The sequence below is a fragment of the Hydra viridissima genome, unplaced genomic scaffold, assembly GCF_058129835.1.
Source record: "Hydra viridissima isolate aposymbiotic clone 2 unplaced genomic scaffold, HvirCarnegie_v1 scaffold_2, whole genome shotgun sequence".
Taxonomy (NCBI): Eukaryota; Metazoa; Cnidaria; class Hydrozoa; order Anthoathecata; family Hydridae; genus Hydra; species Hydra viridissima.
Genome location: NW_028324301.1, coordinates 120,594 through 144,708, shown reverse-complemented (window position 1 = coordinate 144,708; position 24,115 = coordinate 120,594). Strand labels below are relative to the sequence as shown.

The window sequence follows — 24,115 nt, the reverse complement described above, 5'->3', positions numbered from 1 at the left end:
TCTAAAAATGTGTTGGATATGGTTTTCATGCCATTGTAAACTCGTAAACATGCAACACTTTAGAGAATGATTAAGATTTATTTCCTATCAGAAATAGAGACTCCTTACGAAAAAAATTAAACATCTTCATATGGTTCTGAAATTTTTACAAAGTTTTTTATTGTTTTTCTAGAATAACCCGACGAATAAAACATCGAAACCAAAACTTAACGATCAAGATTAGTGAATTAAAAAAGATTTAAAAATTTTTATAATTAGCCATAGCTAAAGTAGAAATGCGAAAAATACAAAAAATAACTACATACTCATAGAAAAGATATTAGTTTTTAAAGAATGGGAAGTGAATGAAATGTCTTCTTCTAAATAATTTTCATATGTTAGAGTAGGTGGAAAAAGGCTCCCGATGAATATCATGATGTCAAAAAGTATCATCAGATTATTTATAACTATATAATCTCAGAGACAAATAATTATGATCGCGAATGAACAACTTTGATTAAATGTTCTCAAAACATATATGACGTTTTGTGACTGCTAAGTTAGTCTAAGCATAAGTTTAGTTTAAGCATTTTCAAAGACCGCAATCTTAATCACCGCAACGGAGGAAAACATTTGCGGCGTAAAAGTGGATATCTTATGAGTACGTTTCTCTTTCAGCGAGGCATTTATTTGAGGCTTTTACAATTTAGCAAAATCAAATAATTATTTTAGATAACACTGAGCTATTAGTAACAACTAGTAGCTCAGTGTTATCTAAAATAGTTATTTGGTTTCGGAATTTCGGCCGAAAATTTCCTATCGTTTAAAACTTATTATTCAATGTGCGGGTTCTTCGTCATGTTTAGGAAAATATAACGCGATTTCTTAAATTGCGATATTTGGAACATGCAGATATATTGTTATGTTTAATGTGCCATGGCGATACATTGAAACTTTTATATTTGTTACACATAAAAAAACACGATGATAAAAACTTGGTCAAATAACCTAAAAGATATTAATTATTCTTTTATTCTTTTTCTAAGAAAAGCGAGCATGTCAAAACCAAAACTAGCTGCTTAAGATTTGTACATTCAAAATAATCCTACAAAAATTTTTACAATTATAACAACAGATACTTAACAAATGGGAAAAATGATCCCAGATTAAAGTTTAAATAAAAGCAATTAAAAAAATGCCTTCTTCATTAAGTAATAAAAATTCTTCAGAGTTTCATTTAGTAAAATATAGATGAATAGAGAATTGAGACAAGAAAGAAAATCAAAAAACTTTTTTAAAAAGGTAAAATGTTAAATTTCTTGAATTACCATTTCAAGTGCTGGTGAAATAAAAATTGAATGCTGATATTGAAACTTCTTTTCATCGTTAGGTAGAAAGTAAGGAATTTTATTTTTATGGTAAGCCTTGTATTTTTCTTGATTTAGAAAAGCCTTGAACTTGTAATTTTAAAGCTGTTTTAGAATACAAGTCAGTTTGCAATTTTCACATTTTGTTTACGCTTTAAAAACTTTATTTATTTTATTGTACCTGGATCAGTTAAACTATTGTTTAAAATGCATTTAAAAAAAATCTTAAAACTCAGCATTTTCACTTACAACGGCAGAATACGAAAATCAATAAAGAGATGTCTTTAGTTGCCATAAACTGTTTTGGTTAAAGTTATTAGTGAAAAGGTAAAGGTTTAGTTGTTCTTCATCAATAGGTTCAAAACAGCTGCGGTTCTCAATATATTGCTACATTTAATGTGTAATGTCGATTAGTACTCTTTATTCATTATATTTTCAAATTACAGAAAAAACTTTCAAATTACAGAAAAAACTTTCAAATTACAGAAAAAACTTTCAAATTACAGAAAAAACTTTCAAATTACAGAAAAAACTTTCAAATTACAGAAAAAACTTTCAAATTACAGAAAAAACTTTCAAGTTACAGAAAAAACTTTCAAATTACAGAAAAAACTTTCAAATTACAGAAAAAACTTTCAAATTACAGAAAAAACTTTCAAATTACAGAAAAAACTTTCAAATTACAGAAAAAACTTTCAAATTACAGAAAAAACTTTATTCATTATATTTTCAAGTTACACAAAATACTTCCTTTCTCCTAGATATTGTGTTAAAAATGATGGTAAAAATTTAATTATTGTAAAGAAGCATGTTGAAAATGATACTTATCATTTTATTATTGTAAGTGGGTGTTGTTAAATGTGGCATTAGTAATCTAATTATTGTTATTATTGTTAATGGTTAACTTTTTGGTGCGTGCTCTCCACAGACCTCTTTTTTATTATATATTCTGTTGGTGGAGCAGCATAGACATTCTTGTATTTGTACCAGTTTAAATACATAGTCTCTTCAAAGGATCAGTTTCAATCCCCGAGATTTTACATTAAAAGATATAAGAAAAAAGTTTATTAAGAATTAAGAAAAGTTTGAGTTGTTGAAAATTGAAGTAAGTGGAGCATGTTGTTTGTGATTTTGTTTGAGAAGATTTGATAGAATTAGGATTTAACTGTTGAAGGTGTTAATTGTGACAAAAATTCTATTTTATTCTGAGTTGTTGTGCATATCTTTTTAAAAATGGCTGCCGCTTTAGGAAGGAAAGTAGCGAGAAGGAGAGCGTTGCGAGTAAGTTTTGGAAGATTGTTGAGCGAAATAAGAGGGGAATTAGAGAGTGAGGAGTTTAACCATGCCAATTAATAGGTTTAAAAATAATTTCAGCGAGAGTTGCAAGAGAATAAACAATATTGATGAGGAAATGTTAAATAGTTTACCAAGTCGGCACATCTATTTTCAATTTCGGAATTAAAACCCTTATAAACACGTATTCGTCACGATCCAGGGTAAACCAAGAACACGTAGATTTCACGGAAACTTTACTGCTCAAGTGTACTAAGGCGGGATACCATTTTTTTTCTAAAAAAAAAAAACCGATAGCTTTAGTTAAATTCGATTGGTTGTTTCGTTAATAACTTATGCATACCGCAGTAAGCTTCGGTACCGAGAACTTTATAATTTAAGATTATGCAAACCGTATTTGGCGTCAATAATTTCTTTTGTATATATAAGCAATTTTTAAAAAACTGTTTTGTTGCGAATGACGCATAAGATAATTTATATAATAAATTTGCCGAAAACTACAGCCGAGAATATTGAGGAAATATAACCGAGTAAAATACAACCGAGACTCGTTTTTATTACATTTGTCTTTGGCGCAACCAAACCATAATTTATTTATAAATTTTTATTACTTTTTAGTGAATACGATTGCAAAATGTTCACATATAGTACGTGACAAACCTTTTCACTTTAGGGTTTGTTATAAAAAAAGCAAAGTTTTCTTATTGTAAAACAGAAAAAAATGGGTTTTTTTTAATTTGTGAGTTGCATGGTAACTTGAAAGACTTTGTTACGATGTGGTTATTTGTATCAAAGCTCAACCAATTTTCTGAAGTTTAATTTAGGCAAAAATGAACCTTAGCCTTTGTGCGCGAACATGTTTTGCAGAAAATAGTGGCTTTATTCTAACCCCAACTTTGTCCTGGAGGTTGCTTATAAAATATATATTTTAATTGCATCAAAAAGTGCATTGAAAAGCCTTACCAAATATGTTGCTTTTTTTTTGGCTTTTGAACGAAATATCAACTAAAGCATAAATGCAGTTTTTGCTGAAAAAAACCTGGTTTCACGCCTTAGTACACTTGAGTGGTGTTTGACACGTTTTTTATGAAATTTCAAACACGTGTTTATTGAGGTTTTAAATACGTGTCTTATAAGGTTTCAAGCACGTATTAAATGAAGTTTCAGTTTGGAACTTAAATCTTGATCAAACACGTGTACGAGACGGGTTAAGCGTAACCAAAAATGCGTATATTTTACGTGAGTTTTACTAATTCTGTCACGTGTTTATACTAAAGTTTCAATCAAGGAAACTTTTAAAATAATTTTAATTTATCAGAATAACTTGTTAGTTTAAGATAATGATTTTTAACATACAACTTATATTGTAATAAAGAAAATAAATTATCATAACAAAGGAACATTAATGTTCCTTTCATTATTTACTACATTATATTTATAACATAATTCTACTTTTCTTTATTTTCTTCAAGCCAAAAAATTAACGTAGCTATATTTCTTCAAAAATTTTACTTCAATATATATATATATATATATATATATATATATATATATATATATATATATATATATATATAGATATATATATATATAGATATATATAGATAGATATATAAAGATATATGCATATATCTAAACTTAAAAAACGCCAAATAAAAGAAAATGCATAACTTGATCAGTCTCTTGGCAGAAAGTGCTCTTTATTCCTTGCTTTAACCTTTCACTCAAATAAGTCTTAAACTGTTTTTCAGGAATCTTCCATGTCACTTTTGACAATAAAACTGTCAACAAAATCAAAGGTAAGTCATGTGTTTATGACAAGTGGTCAGTATATTACTGGTTTGGCACATGGTTACCATACATAAGGTTAATTTTTTATTGTATTTCTTTCGTCATCAGAGTCTAAAGTTGCATAACAATGCGCTATTGCATCCTTACACACAGTTCCATTTGGATCAAATTTTCACTTCAACTTTTCTTTTATTGTCCTAAAGGCGTTTTCAAATTTTACTAACTCATTTATTGAGGTAACCTGTTCAAATGTCACTTTAAGTACAAACTTTTAATGATGCCAATTCCGTTTAGCTGAAAAAGAGAACTATTAAAAAAGCTATTCTATGATTTTCTTGTGTTGTCTCTATTGAGCATCTTTCACAACCAAACTTTGCAGTGTGTCCTACTACACATTTAATAAATGCTTGTGCAGGTGCATCACAAAGAAATGAGAGAACACGCAATTGCAATTCAATGTCATTAATAGAAATTCCACGCTGCCAAATTCTATTAGCCAAAATTGAAAATTTATGATTTATGTACAGGTAAGTTGTCAATATTTATGCCCATTTCAACAGACCTAATTTCTTTAGTGCTTCTTTGAAAAATTGATAAAATACCCTTTCGTAATCCAAGGTAAACATACTGTCAATTACATTTATCAATGTCTACATAATGAGGCATGCATACGCAGTAAAGTGTGAGAATCTTTTGGAATGTCTTCTTGATGAAAACAACTAATTTGTTTCAAGTTTATCAACTCATCAATATACTCTCTTTGGAGTTTGTATTTTACTACCCATTTGGTAAGAACTGGTAAGAACATCAAAATGAGAATGACTACTTGAACTTAAAGCTATCGTTAGGGAATCATTGTGAGAACACTTTGAAATATTACTCTCACTATCTTCTGATATTTCTTCTAAGAAATCAGTTTGAGAATGAGAGCTTGATGAAAATAAATTGAAAGCACAAGCCAGAGATATATTTCCAGCTAAAGCTGCTGGACATTTCTTCATATATTCTTTTATATATGATGCTGAATTTGCTGTCTTTATTTTTATTAAACTTCTAATTTTACAGCATTAACTACTAAAACTTGTAAAATGTTAAAATATAGGAAACAAACCTTATTATTAGAAAAAATATAAATGTAGGTATATATGCATAATATTGCTATATTACCGATATACACATTATCATTTTTTTGAGAATATGATAACATCCAACTATTGTTATAACATCCAACATTTTTTTGCTTGTATCCAACAAATTAATTTACATTATGACAACAACAACAAAAAATATTTACCAGAAAAATAGATATATCTAATAGATTGTATAGGCTTGGTCTAAACTCATAAGGCAACAAATGTATGAAAAGCAGAAACGTTAAAGTCTAATACGTACAAAAACTGTAATTACTTAACATATAAATATATATTTAACAATATTTTTTTGACAAACATTTCCCCTATTTTTTTGACAAACATTTCCCATCTTCAAGGAAATATAAAATGAAGCAGCTGTTGCAGGGAACACAATTTTGCAGTTTTAAATCTTCTTTACTCATTAAAAACTGCTCTACAAAAGTCTCTTCTTCAATTTATACTTTTTAAAATGCTTCAAATAATTTCATAAAAAACAACCGCTAAAGCTATATTTATGGGATTTTAAGGAAACTACGTCAGTATCCACTTTCCGTAATTGCTTCTGCGCGTAAATCAACTTTTAAATATTCGCGTGTTTTTATCACTGGTTTCACAACTTTATCACTGGTTCACAACCATTACAAAAACCTATTAAAAAAACATACTACGATTCTGCGACGGTGAAACCATCCGTAAAAACAGAATATTCTATAAAATACATCACAATTATATTTGGTGTTTCGATAAATAGAGCAAGTTTATTTCTCGGATTGAAAGCAGATTCAAGAAAAGTGTTATTCTCTATGTTTTAGCGGGTTTTAAACACGTAACAGAAACCACGCGTAACATATCGCCGAGTTGTGCCGACTGGGTTAGATCAAGGACATATTAATAGATGGACGTTCAACGCATTGTTATAGATCCAAGGTGCCGCCAATAAGCCAAAAACTATGCGTGTTACCGTCAATTTTCTAAATTCATGATACAGATATTCCGACTTCTACCCGTCAAATTTACATCAAAAAACCTCTCTCAGAAAACCCATTATAATTATGCATTTACTGATAATCAAGAATAGTTCACAAATCTGAAAAAGGTTGATTTGAGCTACGAACTTTGCTCGATAAAAATTTAACTGTGTTTAAACTTTGACGTCTAAAACTAGGCTTTTGCAAAAAGGCTATGTATGGTTTACTAGAATGGATAGAGTAAAGTGAAACAAATTTTCCTTGTTAAATTGAAACTGCTATGATATAGTTTAAAAGTCGAAAGAGATATTTTTAGTGTTCTTTTTACCCCACTCTCAAATTATGCTTTCCACTTTAAGGCTCAAATCAGAGAGTATTTTTGTCGGAAATGCCGAACTTATTTGCGAGGCAAATAAGTTCGGCATTTCCGACAAAAAAAAGAACTCTTTTTTTTCTCTTGAATTTGTGATTTTTTTTTTTCATCCTAGTTATAAATTTTCTCATTTGTGATACTCAAATCACTTTTTGTCTAAAGGTATTATTACTAAAAGCATCTTAACCCTTTCATGCACTGGGTTGTTTTATTACAACAAATTAAACTAAGATTCCCCAATGCAAATAGTGCATTATAACCGATTGAAAACAATATTTTAAGAAGGAGAGTCGAAAAAGGCTGTAGAAAAAGTCTACTTTAACATTTCATACTACCACTATCATTTTGTAGATAATTTTTTATGGGTTATGCTAGTTATGGGAAAAAGCATGAAAGGGTTGAAGTTCATAAAAAACTGTTGATTTTAGAAGTTGGAAAGAAATATTAAGTATGTATTTTTAATGAGCATTTTTGATAATGCATTTTTAAACAGTAAGTCATGTAAAGCTACTTCAACTTATAATGATATTATTATTTTTATTACTGTTGTTGTTACTAATAGAAACAACATGATAATAAAAATGATAAGACCATTCCTTTCGTTGCATATTCTTGAGCCTTCTACAAGTGATGTACAACCTTATTTTTAACCTTTTATAGATATATCAAAAAAAGAAATCTTATATTCCTAATATTATCTCATTACTGGATAAATAATGAGTCTTCATGAGGAATATTTAACACATTTATGTAGAAAGTGTGGCTGCATAATAAATCAGGATAGTCACTATCAAGTAAAACCTGCTGTTATCTTTAAACAAGCAACTCTTAGTTTTTACAAGCTGGATATAACCTCAGACTATCAAAAAGTTCATCCTGAATATTTATGCAAATCATGTTATTTGGTCTTATGCAGGTTTGATTTAAAATCCAAAAAAGGCTTTGAAGTTGAGAGGAATGATAAATTCTTCACTTTTTCTGAACACACAGAAACCTGTTATGTATGTAACACACTCACCAGAGTTGAAATAAAAAAGTACATGCAATAATTATTCATCAACAGTTAAAAGCATTTGCATTAAAACATGGTTTTGACTGTTACAATCAAAATAACCAAAAATTACTTTTTAATAGTGTTACAGTTTTGAATAATTTCTAAATCAAAATTAAGAGTTATTGAAATCTTTTCATAATCTAGGAGTGTTCGCAAATATAAAATAGCATCAGTTAAGTTCTACAACATGTGAGTATAAACACACCTTTAGTACCAATGTAACATTTCTTTTCATGCTTTTTAAAATTCGATTCTCTAAGATATTTATTGTGACATTTCGGACAGGTAAATTTTGTTATTAAGCGTTCTTCTGTTTTTTTCAGCATTTTGGTTTCTTCTTCTGCAATCAGCTTCTCTGTAGGAATTGCTGGTGGTATGAGCTCCAATTCAAAATCCTCTGATAACAAGTCCGCTAACTCTTCAAGATCTATCTTAATAAAACCATCCACAATTATTTCAATTTCGTTATCAATATTTTCAAGCAAAAAAGAATGATCTTCTTGATTAATAATAAAGTTTTTTGTCATACTCATTTTATGTATCGCTGCTCAGAAAACTATTTAAAAAAATATTTTTATTGGATAATTGAGACCATCTTTTTCCGACGTCAAATAAAATAAAAATACTCCCCGGTTTCGCAATTATCACCTATTGTTTCGCAGTTGTAATCTAAACAATACCGTAACACGCATAACTTTTTAATGAAACAATGAGTTGAACGTCCATCTATTAATACGTCCTTGGTTAGATCAAAAGGAAATTGAAAATGACGTTTAAGAGAGTGCAAGGGAATTCACAACTTTTAGTTTCAGCTCATATGGATTCTTTGTTAAAAGTAAAAAAAATTAAAGATCTCCATGATCTTAGCAGAACTAAGGAAACTTTGTAACGATATAGAGAGCTGTGTATAGTACAGCAGATTAGCATAACAATTGTGCAAGAGTGGATAAAAGCATGAAGTTTTTTTTAGATGTAGAAAATAAGTCTCAAATGCATTTAAGATATGGTGGCACGTCCAGTTTTACCAAAAAGGTATGGTAAATGAGCTGGAGAAAGATAAAGAATAATTACGTCACTTTTCACGGAATATTTTTTTTAGTAACAAAATTTTTAATAAAGTACCGTATAACTACCGCATAGTCTAAATTTAACAAATCACATTGCACTTTTAAAAAAACGATTAAAAAACAAATCACATCACAAATAAAATATAAAAGTTTTGAAAAATAGATAAACAATATTTATCGATTAAAAGTAAATTTACAGTTATTTTTTATAATGTGTTGATATATATATATATATATATATATCAACACATTATAAAAAATGTGCTGGCAGATTTGCTACCGTCTGGATTTTATATTCAGCGATTAGATGATAGCAGTGGCTTTGAAAGTACTTTGATTGCGAACAAAACTAAGTGGCATAAACCCTGCAGAATGTTTTACAATTCCACTGAACTCAATCGAGCAGCTAAACGTTTTCGTTGCGCATCCCTAGCTGCAGAGGGTGAATTCTTATTAAATGAAGCCCAAGCACTTAATGTTGAGCACAGTTCATTCAGGCGATCAATGTCAAGTGATATGAGAAAATCAAATTTGGTTTACACACAACAGGTTTGTTTTATTTGTGATACCAGTGAGTCAAAAGACTCATTGCACAGCATCTGTACCACAAACCTGGATATTAAAGTCCGCGAGTGTGCTATTACCTTAGGTGATTCTATATTACTGACCAAGTTGAGAGACACAGATTTAATTGCTCAAGACGCTAAGTGTCACACTAAGTGTCTCAATGACCTATACAACAAAAAACGTGCTTTTAATAGACGCATGCGTGCTGAAACGCAGCAAGTAGAAGATAAAGTTGACTGTGAACATGGTATTGTTTTTGCTCAGTTGATCGTTTACATTGAAGAAACAAGGTCAGAGAATGGTATCACACCCATCTTCAAACTAGCTGATCTAGCTAGACTATATGCTGATCGCTTGTCCCAACTAACTGAAAATTGGCTACATACACTAACTTAGTGTAAGCATAGCACACGTTTGAAAGAAAAACTACAAGCCCATTTTCCTAACATGCATGCACAACAGGAAAGTTGAGATGTTTTGCTTATTTTTAATTGTGACATTGGTCCAGCACTTCTTAAAGCCTGTCAATATGACTGATCGTGATGCAGTGTGTTTGTCAAGGGCTGCGTAGATTATACGCATCCAATATGGATGACGCTTCCTGAAGCTGATAAATACTGTCCTTAATTCAGTGCGGATGTAAGACAGGTTGTACAACACTCCACTGTAAATGTGTTTGTAACAGCTTAAAATGTACCGCTCTTTGCAGTTGTCAAGGAGAGTGTACCAGAGATTGAAATATAACAATGCATACAGTAATGTTAACTAATATGCTTGTTAAAAGTTGTTTTGGCTTCTTAGCTGCTTTAAACTTTTTTATTGAGTAACAAGTTTTTTAGAAATATTTATTAAAAAAATTAAAATATTTTTTTTAAAAAAAAAGCAGGGGGGAGGGGGTACTTCTTGGGCAAGAGGGCAGTGTCCAAGACCCTTTCCCACTCATTGGTGCATATGCGATCAATGTATACTTCGAATGATCTACCATCCCTTAAATTTAGGCCAAGATTAGTTAAGCGAATTAAATTTTAATAAGGTTTTTATAAATCCAAGACGGCGGTAACTGCCATCATGGATTCAAGACAGTTCTGGTCATGCTATGCTTTGCCACCATATCTTAAAATGATCAGCATAGTTTTCGGACTTATTGGTGAAAGATTCATGCTTTTATCCACTTTTGCACAATTTTAGTCATTTTTAATGCTAATCTGCTGAACTAAGACTCAATAGGTGAAAAAGGCAATTGAGTAACGAGAATTTGTTAAGTGATTATGACGCTATTTTTAAAGAATACGAAATGAAAAAAATTATTGAGAGTGACATGAAATCGCTAAAGAATCAGGAAAAACACACTACCTAGTACATAACCCATTTGTAATAAAAGACTAGAAAACCACTAAGATAAGAGCAGTGTTTGATGCGTCCTGTTCTAACAACGGATTGTCTTAGAATGATTGTCTTTATTCAGGGTCAAATCTATAAACCAAAATATTTGATGTGATTCCGATTAAATTATATTGCCAGATTAGCAGGTATTAACCAAGCTTTCTTAAATTTAGAAATTTCTTGTGAGCATAAAGATTACTCAAGATTTCTCTGGTATAATAATGTTAATGTAGAACAGGACTCAGAGTTGATTGCTTCAACTATGGCCCGAGAAGGCTGCGACCCCAACTTGATGTTCCGGAGAAACCCTCTGGAGGGAATGATGTATACTCACCCCTGACATCAAAAATGCAAAAACCTAAATAAAACTATTTTGTTTTAGAAAAAAAAAATCGTTTTTAAAGTTCTCAGTTTTTAACACATTTTGTTTGAATGATAGCTTCATATACTTTACATTTATTATAGTATAAGTCATTCTTTCTATTAAGTTGTGAAATTTTACCTTTGATTTAATAATAGAAATATGACTTATGAAGTTTTTTGTCTGCAAAAAAGTTATTTTTTTTAAATTCACATTTAATTACACAAATTGAATAACTTCTTAATTTTGCATTTATATGGAATAAGTAAATTCCATCAAATCTTTCAAATAGAACTTTAATTTATATCAACCGTAAGTATTTTTGATGTGGTGGTGATTAGTAGAATATTCAAAATTGTGTTTTTATCGAATTCCTGGGAAACCGCTGTTGCTCATTTAGTTTGCACATCAAGTAACAACAAAACTCACTAGTTTGAAAATGTATCTTTCTAATAAATATCAATGACAAATACAAATGAACATAAAATTTATGTTCCATATTTCTGCTATTTCTGTTGCTATTTACAAATGTTTACTGTTTAGTCCACAACGCAGAGTTGTAGCCATTTTCCATATTCAGGATGGCTGTTAGCTCTTTTGTGTCACTCCCAGTGAGAATGAAAGCTGTGATGCAGAGATTCGGTTGCTTGTTCACTGAACTTACCAAAAGACTCTTTTCGTTTTTCAATGAATTGTGCATTGTGATAGAAAACAGATGAACTTTGGGAGGCACACTTACCCTTTCTAAGTCTGTAAATAAGCTCTTAAATTCAGTAATTCTTTTGGTATAGTTCTCATTAAGAAATGTTCAAAAACAGGAAGAAACAACTTTTCGGAAAATTTTTAGTGTGTTAATGATGCCAAAAATTTGGAAAGCACAATTCTGTTTAACAAGCCTTTGAAGCACATCAATGTTTTTTAGTAGTTTGTGGCAGTCCTTTCCTGCAAAGTGACCTCCATGGAAAGGCTAGAGTTTGATGCGAAGTGCGGTAGGCCGTTCTTCTGCCTTTGACCGCCTGTCTTTCAATGCTTTGTAGAGGAGGTTCACCACACCTAGAAGAAGATGTAGTTCCATGAGTGGAATCAAGTCAAGCACAAGTGCGCTATTTGACTTAGAGATAAGAGGGTCATAGACTAGATAATTGTAAACTTTCGCTTTTTTCACGTCTTTTCCAGCAGCAGCTTTGGAAGCTTCTAAGCAATTTCGAAGTGATTCATATGTGCAAAGATTTCCACAATTTTCCTAATTCCGCGAGTCAGTGTCACACCATGTACATGGGTGACTGCTTGCATGTGATTGCAAACCACAGAGAATGTTTGCTAATTTCAAGTCGTATGACACAACAAATGGAACATTTTCAGGACAGATCAAGGTAAAAAGATTCTTGACATTATCATAATTTTCTGGTACATCTTCAGAAACTGTTACAAGAAGTTGTCATTTTACACTGCTGTTTGCTACAGTTTGGCAAGTCAAGGTCTTTTTGCTGGGTGGGCATGGAATAAGACTATTTGTATTGAGCTCTGAGAACTTTAAAACCAATTTTTTTTTTCTCGGACAAAGTAGTTTCATTTAAATTTTTCCATTAATTGTATCAGGGCTGAGTATATATCGTTCCTTCCAGAGGGTTTCTCTGGAACATCAAGTTGGGATTACAGCCTTCTCGGGCCATATGTGGTTTATAGGTTTTTAAGAGTAGCATTTGGACTCACTACTAGCCCTTTTCATTAAAGAGAACAATATGACATCACATCAAAAAGTATAAAAAATCTAATGGCAAGTTTGTAAAAAGATTCGTTGAAGATTTATACGTTGATAATGTCACATCTGGAACGGAAAGTATAACGAAAGGTAAAAAGTTTTATAAGAAATCAAAAACAATTGTCTGAAGGTGGTTTTAATATAAGGAAAAGGAAAACAAACAGCCAAGAACTACAAAACTATTTTGATTTTAATGAGAAAATAATAAGAAAAAAGGAAATAAAAAAGTTCAATAGGTAATTTTGATGATTGTACTTATTTTGAAACAGAATTGGGTAAAAGTGATCATAAGTATAAAAGAGTTTTAGGAATTGAATGGGATCCGAAAAATGATAAATTTATTTTCCAATTAAACGAGTTTATAAAAATGTCATGTGAACTGAAAACAACAAAAAGGAATATCTTAAAAATTTCGACATCGATTTACGATCCATTTGACATTGTTTTGCCTATAACAGCCGGACTTTAAACAATTTTTCAAATTTTGTGTAGATATAAAATGGAGTGGAATGAGAGTGTGAAAGAGATTGAGTTTGAGTGGAAAGGATTGTTGAGAAATGTTGAGAAGTTGAGTGTTTTAAGAGTGAAGAGATTTGCGTTTGTTAGAGTAGAGGAGAGAATAATTTCAGCAGAGTTACATGGACTTTGTGATAGCTAAAAAGAGATATATATTGTGCAGTTGTTTATTTTAGAGTTAAGGCGAGTGTTTTTGTAAGAGTATTTTTTGGCAGCCAAAAATAAAAGTAGCGCCATTTAAAGAGTTGTCTGTTCCTCGGTTAGAACTGTTGGGTTGTTTGCTGTTGAGAAAATTAGTAGAAGTGAAAGGAATAATAGAAAATCGAGTAATTATTAGTAATGTTGGACAGATTCTGAAGTGGTTTTACATTGGATTAAAGGGAAAGAGAAAAATTGGAATCCTTGGGTGGAAAATCGTGTAGTTGGGGATTGGAAAGAAGTTGAGAGGAAGAAATGGAGGCATGTAGTAGGATTGGAGAATCTAGCTTGTATGTATTTTTTTAAGCAATCGAGTGATAGTTGGTTATCTGGACCTAAATTTTTGTGTTAGGAGGTGATTGAAGTAGGATTGATTGATGGTGAGAATAGTTTGAATGTGTATAAAGTTCTGATTGAGTCAAAAGGTGTAGATAGGATAATGAGAGTAGAGTAAATCTGGTTTAGGCTGCGAGTAGTGGTAATATTGGTGTTCTGATAGACATTAAAAAGTATAGCACATTGAACAGACTTATAATGGTAACTAAATATGTAAATAGATTTGCAAGTGATATGTTAAAAACAATTAAGAAGAACAATTGAGTAACTAAAGAAAACATGTTGACACTTGATTAATAGGATATGGCATTTATTTTATGGCTATTAGTTGAAAAGTTTTATTTACGAAATCCAGATAACTACAAGAAGTTAAGTCATCCCTGAAGTTGTTCACTGACGAACACACCATACTGCGATTAAAAAGACGATTTGGAAATTAGATACTAAGTTATAATGAGAATTATCCGATTATTTTACGTGATATCCGATTATTTTATGAATACATAGCTATTTTACGGTGTTAATTATTTGTGACGCCCATGAACGTGTCATGCATCATGGCATTGAAATAACATTAAGTCAAGTTAGACCAAGGTTTTGGATTATTAAAGGAAGAAAAGCTGTCAAGAATGTTCAGCGTAAGTGTGTTATTTGCAAAAAGATTAGTGGAAAAACAATGCTACCTCCCTGTACTCCTGACTTACCTGATTATCGTATAAATGTTTCTGTGTTTTCGTTTCAAGCTGTTGGTGTAGATTTTGCTGTACCCTTATATGTAAAAACTGATGCTGTATCTAAGGTTTGCGTTTCGATTTTGACCTGTGCATCTAGTCGTGCTACTCATCTGGAATTAACTCCTGACATGAAGATCTCTGCTTTCCTGCAAGCACTCAAAAGTCCAACCCTACAGTCAGCTCTTGATGGACAATATTGAAGACAATTAAAAGACAATTATAGTTTACAGGTCAATAGGGGGCAGCGTTTTAAAAGTGACAGTAAAAACTTAATTATTGTAAAAGAGCATGTTGAAAGTGATATTTATTGTTTAATTATTGTAAGTGGGTGTTGTAAAACGTTGCATTTGTAACCTAATTATTGTTATTAGTGTTAATGGTTAACTTATTGGTGCTTGCTCTCCACAGACCTCGTTTTTATTATATATTCTGCTGGTGGAGCAGCATAGACAATTTTGCACTTATACTAGTTTAAATACATAGTCTTTCTAGAGGATCGGTTTTAATCCTCGTGATTTTATTTTATTGTAAATTTAGAAGTGCTTTTGTAAATTACTTCACTTGTAGCTCTTTAAACAAAATGGTCTTTGTTCCATTCATCAAAAGAGGCAGAGGTTCCTCTGGCTTTCCCATGACCATGTTTCTTCTGTCAACTTCCAGAACTGTTGTTTCTTTCTTGTTCCATCGTCTACTCATCATTTATAAAGCATAATGATTATTTTGTTCATTAAAATCATGTTCTGAATTGATGAAGCTCATGAAAATCAATCAAAATATACGTGGAATGCATTTCATTTTCATGCATGTTATATTAGTTTCACTTCAATTGTAATTTATCTTTGTATTTTTCAACATTAGAAATGGAGAGCAAACCTGAGGCTTATGTATCACTACCTGGAGCGTCCTCTGAAAATAGTAAGGCTAATAAATTTATATTGCGATTCTTTGAAACAGTAATGATTGTACATATCCTTAAACACACCACCAAAATACGATTTTTCTTTAGTACCTTTAAACTCAGCACCTCCACCTTATTCCACTCAAACCCAGCAACAGCAACAAGTTGCTAAAGATGCACCTGCGTTTCCACAAACTCAGCAAATGCTTGTAGGAACTTTTCCTCAGATTGTTAATCCCCAAATTCAATACCCCATGGTATTGAGCAACCCTCAATGCACTAGTCCTCAGTTTTTATTCCCTCAAGCCCAATATCCGATGGCATATGCTGCTCCACAAATACAACAACAGATGCCGACGCCAAATGTGATTATAAATAACAGTTCTTCAAACACACAGCAAGCGGTAACTATTTATTTGTTTTTTTCATGCGTATATATATTTATGTACATGAACTTATTTACGTTAAAGATATTTATATGCACGTGTATATTTATATGTACATGAACTTATTTACGTTAAAGATATTTATATGCACGTGTATATTTATATGTACATGAACTTATTTACGTTAAAGATATTTATATGCACGTCTAAATGCAAATTTATATCTTAATGTGTCACTCACTTTTCAACAATTTCTAGAATGTTGATGTGAAGGTCAATGCTAATGAAAACGTAACAAAAGTTGTAAAAATAAATAACCACATGGAGCTTGCTTGTTTCTCTTTCTTGTGCTGTTTCTTTCCGATTGGTGCATTGGCCATATACAAATCATGTCAGGTATGTATTTTTTGCATGAATATAAATCAATGTTATTTTAAATATAAGTTTTCTATAAAAGATTTTATTTTAGTGTTATTGTACGAAGACACCGATGTTAAATTTAGATCAATCTCGTACAATGGAAGTTTTTAAAATATAACTTCTAAAACTTGATTTTTTAATTACCCAGAATGTCAAGCGACTTTATTCCTGCACTTAAATAAAGCTCTGACAGCCTGCGTGTAAATATGTTTAGAAGATTGATAAACTTATTTACTTAACACGTAGTTGATCAAACGTGTTTTTATGAAACACTTTAAGCTCTTTCACAACCATTTAATGTTTACTTTATCAATTAATTGAACCATCTTCAATGTTGTTTGCTTTGAATCATCTTATTTAACGCGCTTTAAAAATTCTTTAACATTCAACTAGATGTAGATTAGAAAATCCGACAATTTGAATGCATGAATTGTGAGTTTGATAAAAACGGAGCAACTAGTCACACTTTCAAGGTAACACTCATTCATTTAAAGGTTTCAAACAGGAAAGGTTCCTTTTTTTGCCCACAAGCTCTCTGTACTTTAGCACCATCAAAATTGCGATAAAAAAACAAAGATGCTTTTATCTTAGACTGTTGAAGGTTGTTAGTAAATAAACCAAATGTTTAAAATGAGTTATTCGGTCTATTCATTAAAAACTTTCGATATTCTAAGATAGTGGAATGGTAAATGATTAAAAGGTAAGTTTTTGCTATTGGCTATTGAGTTACATGTCATTTTGTTAAGTTTTTAAACGCTGTTCTGAAAAAAATAAATTGCTTGTTTGCTATTAAAGCTGTTGTGTTAATTACAAATAGATCACTGCAAATTGCAACGGTAATGTTAAAATAGATTAACTCTAAAAAGGCAAACTAGTCCATCTATTCATTAACATAATGAAAAACGTTGGTTAAAAAAAACCGTCTCTTACCTCAACGTAAAAAGTTAGCTAAAAGAAAAACGCGGACATGACTGGTACCTTATTCATCATATATAAATGAATAATTTAACAATAATAAAAGTGCTACGGTAGTATCTCAATTCAAAGCGCAATATTTTCTCATAATATTTTCAAAATCTAAACCCGCAATATAAATTTGCATTAGGGTTATCACTGATTAATCAATTGAAGATGTTGATTTCTATTTAAAAAAAAAAAAAAAGCAATTTTGCTATTGCATTTACTTTTTTAGGTTGATTCAGCAATCATAAATGGTGATACTAATAAAGCGCTGAAAGACTCACTTGCTGCTAAAAGATTGGCTTTTCTTGCCACTTTTATTGGAGTTTTATCATATGTTATTATAATTATAACATTCGCTGTTTTGAATAATTCACATTGAAAAATCAGATTAGTAAACTTTTGAACTGGTCACATGGCATCAAAATGTATATCTTATGAAATACGAAATATAATTAAAATATTTTGACTTCTTAATTCCTTAAGAAAGTCTCATTCTTCAAGCGGAAAGAGTAAATGGCAAATATAATTGCAATCATAGCTAGTTGAGGATTATTGTTTTATTTATTAAATTAAATTTCAAAAGTTCCATTGAAGTGAGGAAAGCGCTTTTAGTGTAAAAATGAATTTTTACTTGACTTCTTTCTACTTTACGTGCATTAATTATTTTAGCAAATGAGAGATTTGTTAATGCTTAATTTAAGTTAATTAAGATACTACTACAAAATTTTATTTTTGCAAAAAAATTTACAATGTTATAACACAAGTTTCTTTTCAATCCTAACCTGATTTAAGTTTACGGAAAGTATTTGGTTTAGAAGTCTAACGTGACAAAACAAACGCATGTAAATTTACAAAGATAACTTTTAATCCTGTGCTTGTAAAAACTTAGACGGGAACTTTTAAAATATGAAATATACTTTAACAGTTATATTAAGGTTAAACTAAAGCTAATAATAGTTTTAGGATATTAAATTAAACTAACAACGCGGAGAAATTTAAATATGGTTTATTAAATACGCATAGTTATTTAGTTTGCGCAAATGCCATGAATGTATCTAACACTTGTCACACAATGATTTTTTTTAGTGGAAGAGTGTTATAACGATTTTATTTTAAGTTTTTCATCTTGAGCTCCTAAATAAATATTGCTACATTTACAACACTGGCTTCACCTAGCGTGAAGGACAGGGCAAAATCCCTGCTCACCCTCCCTCTTACTGTACCTTGAACTATTACAAAAGACAATTGTGGAAAACGATGTTTACAAGCTAAATATGAAGGTTAAAGCTGCCTCTGATTATAAAAACCTTAAAACAACCAAATGAAACATCATTGCAGAATTGTAGAACCATTTTAAAAAAAATGTTTAATTTTAATTTAAAAATGGTCATTCCATAATTCAAGGCATCTATTTATTTATTTTCTTCATTGTATTTATTTTCAATCATAAGATTTAATAAACTGTAAAAGAAAAGAAATTTTGACAACAAAACATTCATTGCACCAAACAACAGTTATATAAGTCAGGGGTGGCCACAACTTTTTTATAAGGGCCAAAGTTAGCTTTTCAACTGATAAATGGGGTCGGAGATATTTAATAATATAGTTTTTTAAAAATGTTTTATTTAAAAATATTGATTTGCAAAGGAATAACACTCAAACACACATATTTACTAGCTAACAACATATGCTGGTCACAAGGCTATTAGGTATAATACAAATAATAGTTTATTGGTATTCACGAACCTGACTTTTTTTCACAATATTTTTAATGTCAATAGGCAACTGACTGGTTGCGATTCTTAATGTATTCTGCAAGTTAGTATCTGTCAGTACAGATCTTGTTTTGGATTTCGCAAAATTCATACGAGAAAAAACACTTTCACACAAATATGTGCTACCAAACAAGATACCCATCATTTTTGCATTGTTAAATAAGTTGGTGTACTTATTTTGGTCAAGATTTTTGTAAAATAACAAGATCAATTAACTCCATTTGGAATTTATCTGGTACAGTTTCAATATCAGTAAAGAATGGTACTGTGAACAATTGGATTTTGTCTGCATGATTCTTAACATCTGCAAACCTTTTTGAAAATCTTGTTTTCAATTCAGCAATACAGGTAACAAATTTTGCTGTGTTTCCAGGATTCAGCTCACCCAAAGATGGAAAATGACTGAAATTTCCAGTTCTTAACTGCTGCTCCCACAAAGTTAATTTCAACTGAAAGCTAGAATAAGGTTGTACATTTTTACAATTAATTGATCTTTTCCTTGGAGTTCAATGTTAAGTATATTGTAATGTTGCGTCAAGTCTACAAGATATGCAAATTTTTCAATAAACTCTTTTTCTTTTAGCTCTGGTGGATAATCTTTGTTGATAATTTTGAAAAAATCCGACATATTTTGTCTCAAATCATAAGTTCTTTTCAGCATATTACCCCTGGAAAACCATCTCACCTCAGTATAATAAAGCAGACCACCATATTCAGAGTCATTTTCAGCAAGAAAAGCCTCATACTGCCTACTTCTTAATGCACTAGACTTAATGCTGTTTATTGCTTTAACTACTACAGACATTACATTTTCCACATCCATAGTTTTTGCTGTTAAATTTTGCTGATGAATAATACAATGCAGCTTAATTAATGACAAGTTGTTTTCTGCCATTTCATTTACCAGTCTGGAAACAACACCCATTTTTTTTCCAATCATTGAGCTGCCACCATCTGATGTAATTGAAATTATTCTGTTGTAAGTCAAATTGAACTTTTTAAAAACTTTCTTCATGGCAAGAAAAATGTCTTCTCCTGTTGTTTTGCCTTGCATAGGATAGATGTAAAGTAGCTCTTCAGTAACAAGAAAATACCACGAATAAAAATAGCTAATTGAGCAGTTTGTGATATATCAGTTGATTCATCAATAGCTATTGAATAATACTGAAATGCTTTTATTTTTTCAGTCAATGACAAACTCAGATCATCAGCAATATCACATGTTCTTCGTGTAATTGTTTGTCTTGAGAGGGAGATATTGTTTAAAGTTTTCAATTTTTCAGGACAAACGTTTTTGAACACAATTTCAAGAGATTCCTTAATAATATCCCCATCACTGAATGGTTTACAATATTTAGCTAAAAGAAGACTCACTTCATAACTTGCAATAGCAGCATTTTCTGTTTCAATGTTGCTCCTTTTTAAGAAATCTTGTTGTTCAAATAACTTATTTTTCAATTTAATTGGTCTTTCTTTCCGCACCTCGTTGACAAACTGATTATAAGTTTTTGAATGTTTTGTATCATAGTGCCCCCTTAAATTATATTCTTTGCACACTGCAACCGATTCATTACATATTAAACATACTAGCACTGAATTACATTCAACAAAAAAGTATTTAGTATGCCATTCATCATTAAATAAACGATATTCCTTGTCGATTTTTCGTTGTTTTGATTTTGAAGATGCCATTTATAATTAAAAAACGCAAATGGTAATTGCCGGTGTCACGTTAAGTAAGTAGCCAGTTAAAAAAGTAGACAGATAGCTCTGCGCATGCAATAAGCATGCGCAGATATGATGTTAAGTTTCCATTAGGTAGGTGAAATCTATCGTTAAATAAGTAGCCTTATTCCGTTAGGTAAACCTTCAAAGTTACTTAAATTTCTAATTTACAAGTCAAAAATTTAATTTGAAAAATGCCTGTTTATAACTATTCTGTTGAAGATGTTAAAAAATATCTCTCTGATGTAAGGATGAAGTATTACAAATCAGAGCTTAAATCTTTTTTAAAGTATGCAAAAAAATTCAAACTATGTGGTATGTAAACATAACATAATTTATTGAATAAATAATTATTATCATGGAATTAAATCTAAATTTTTACATACATTAGATGGTAAATTGTATTATGTATAAAGCCTTATTTATCAGAAAAACAAGCATTGTCCACCCAATTTATTTTAAAAGAGCATGATTATTGTCTTAAAATGACTAAACAATTGATTGAAAAAGATGATTTAAAAATAATTTTAAAAAAATCCAGCAAGAGAAAGCATCCAACTTCTCTAACTGACGCAACTGTATCTAAATCCAAAAGATTAGTTTGTCCTGCAATTTCTGTAGATAATAATTTTTATTCAACATTATCAGCGCAGTCAGTCAAGCTGTGCATAGATGTTTTAAAACATCTATCTTGTTGGCTTGATGATACTTTAATTGATATTGCACTAAGCTTTCTTTCACATTAGTTTCCTGAAGTAGGTGTATTTCAAAGTTCTTGGATTTTTAATTCAAAAAACTTTGATGGTTAAACTATTTCTGAAAAGTTTGTTCAGATACTTAATGTTAGAAATTTACATTGGGTTCTAATAAGTAATTTAACATCTGAAAATGGTTCTAATTCTGTTCAGTATTATGATTCACTGTTTACTAGATTTAATAAAGGCACTGTTCCATTACTGGTACACAGAGTTGCACGATCGTTGTTAATAAATGAATGTATTTCTTCTTTGAATGTGGAGGTCATAAGATGTCAAAAGCAAGACATTGGAAATGATTGTGGGCTTTATGCTATTGCAAATGCTACTGCTTTATGCAATGGTTTTGATTCAAGTTTAATTATCTGGGACAAAAATAGTATAAGGTCTCATTTCCTGAAGTGTATTAAGAGAAAAAAAACGGAGATGTTTCCTTACATTTCTTTATCATATGGTAAAAAAAGTAGGCTCATTAACATTTTAATGTGATAATTTCTGTCACTGCAATAATAATTTTTTTTAAAAACCTTAATAAAAGTTAGATATTTGATTTATTAATTTTTGTTTTGTGAGCATAAATTTTTTGAAATCTTTTTGTTAAATGCATAAAAATATTTTCTTAACAAAAACTTATTTTTATCTTTGATTGATTCGGTTATAGATTAGAGTTATAAGTAGTAAAGATACAACAAGTAGAGTTACAAGTAGTAGTTTTAAGTTAGAGTTAGAACTAGAGTCATAAGTAGTGAACTAGCTAGAGTTTACTCAATTTTTTGTTAGAGTTTATTGTAGAGTTTTTTAAATTAGATTTGTTATGATAATTTAATTATTTTAAAAAAGTTGTTACTATATTTTAAATTCTAGTTGTATCATCACTCTAACTATTAAGTAAAAGTTATAATTAATAAATGTAAATTACAAATATAAAAAAGTTAAAAATAGTTTTCTAATATTATTTTTCTAATATTTCACTTTTGATTGCCTGGTTACATTTCAGGTTACAAGTACTTTTTTAAATTTAAACATAATTGTCTTTTTTGTTTGTTTCATCTGTCAATTTATTATAATTATCTGGTAAATAATTCTGATTATAATTATATTGAAAACTTTCTTCTTCTTTTTTTTTTTTTTTTTTTTTTGAGTTTTTTTTTGAGTTTTAGGTACGACAACTTAAGCTCCTATGGCTAGGAGTAATTAAAGAAAAAGATTCCATCGCTTATGTTAAAAGTATATTTGATAGGTAAACTTCGATCCCTGTTGTTTATTTGAGAAGGCAAACAACTGACAATCTAGGAGAGGTATATTTAGATGGACACAAGTTTAATAACAATACAAAGTTGAATGTAAATTTATTTTGGAAAATAAACTTTTAACAATTTAATGTTATCATGTCCTTTTTTTTTACATTTCTCATTTTGTTTCCACGTAATTGTAATCTTCTACATGTTTTAATCGCTTACACATTATCCCATCTAAGTGTGTTTGGATGGTTTAATTTGGATAATGCTGGTTTTTAATTGTAACGTTATGGAAGGTTTGAGATCATATTTAGATCAAAACCTAGAAGTCGTTAAATTTCAAACCCTTAACTCGTTTTTCAGATCAGAAATAGATTCCTAATTTTATTAAGTGTTATAGTCATTAAATTTATTACACTTATATGAAACTTTTTATCAGCAGAAAATTTATAGATTAAGCTGCTTTTTTAAAAATTTTTTAAATTAAAATAACTCTTAGAAATACTATTACATTAACAGATAACATTACTTATCCAGGAAACACCGTGTGGGGTGCACGCCAGGTATCAAAATACAAACTCATTGTAACATTTATATCACAATCTATAAACATAAGATACAATGCAATATAAGATCGTTAATCAAGGGAAGTGCGGCGCTCCTAATTTAGGAATTTTCATTTATCGTATTGTTACGCTAAATATGTTTGCAAATATTAAGTTCTTATAAGATTATTTTTAAAGTCATATATATTTCAATAAGGATATTATAAAACTTTAACTTAATCTTAACTTAAAATTTAAAATTAAGTTTAAAATTACGTTTGGTGTTAAAAATTTTGTCCAGATTGCTCATTTTTTCCACTTTTTTAACGGGATACTTATTTAACGCCTATAGGCGTTATATCCGTAAATTAACGCATGCGCAGATACAACATTTTATCTACTTTTTTAACGGGCTACTTATTTAACGTGACACCGGTGTTGCGTTAAAAAAGTTCGTCGTTAAAAAAGTGAACAAATAGTTCTGCGCATGCGTAATGCATGGTTTAAAAGCGTTCGTTAGGGAATGAA

General features: G+C 30.2%; 3 protein-coding genes and 2 pseudogenes across 5 annotated transcripts; 2 read left to right on the top strand and 3 right to left on the bottom strand.

Annotated features, from left to right (window-relative positions):
* The first annotated feature begins 1,167 nt into the window (after positions 1 to 1,167).
* Positions 1,168 to 18,012, top strand: LOC149891423 (uncharacterized). 3 transcript variants are annotated; one of them, XM_090077071.1, is made up of 6 exons: positions 1,186 to 1,281; positions 1,370 to 1,397; positions 15,741 to 15,797; positions 15,889 to 16,184; positions 16,425 to 16,562; positions 17,779 to 18,012. In XM_090077071.1, exons 1-6 carry the CDS (start codon positions 1,231 to 1,233, stop codon positions 17,926 to 17,928), a joined length of 720 nt encoding a protein of 239 aa, XP_089933197.1. In that variant the 5' UTR covers positions 1,186 to 1,230; the 3' UTR covers positions 17,929 to 18,012. The 3 variants fall into 3 exon arrangements, with proteins under 3 accessions (XP_089933198.1, XP_089933197.1, XP_089933199.1); XM_090077072.1 differs by lacking the exon at positions 1,370 to 1,397 and having other exon boundaries at positions 1,168 to 1,281; XM_090077073.1 differs by lacking the exons at positions 1,186 to 1,281; positions 1,370 to 1,397 and adding an exon at positions 1,607 to 1,673.
* LOC149891424 (uncharacterized) lies at positions 8,132 to 8,491 on the bottom strand. The gene has a single exon (XM_090078772.1). It carries the CDS (start codon positions 8,489 to 8,491, stop codon positions 8,132 to 8,134), a length of 360 nt encoding a protein of 119 aa, XP_089934898.1.
* A 1,757-nt stretch (positions 18,013 to 19,769) lies between the features above and the next one.
* LOC149891422 (general transcription factor II-I repeat domain-containing protein 2 pseudogene) lies at positions 19,770 to 20,339 on the bottom strand (annotated as a pseudogene).
* Positions 20,336 to 21,016, bottom strand: LOC149891421 (general transcription factor II-I repeat domain-containing protein 2A-like). Its single transcript, XM_090080731.1, has one exon. The coding sequence runs from the start codon at positions 21,014 to 21,016 to the stop codon at positions 20,336 to 20,338; it is 681 nt and encodes a 226-aa protein (XP_089936857.1).
* A 431-nt stretch (positions 21,017 to 21,447) lies between these two features.
* LOC149891420 (uncharacterized) lies at positions 21,448 to 22,450 on the top strand (annotated as a pseudogene).
* Positions 22,451 to 24,115: the final 1,665 nt, after the last annotated feature.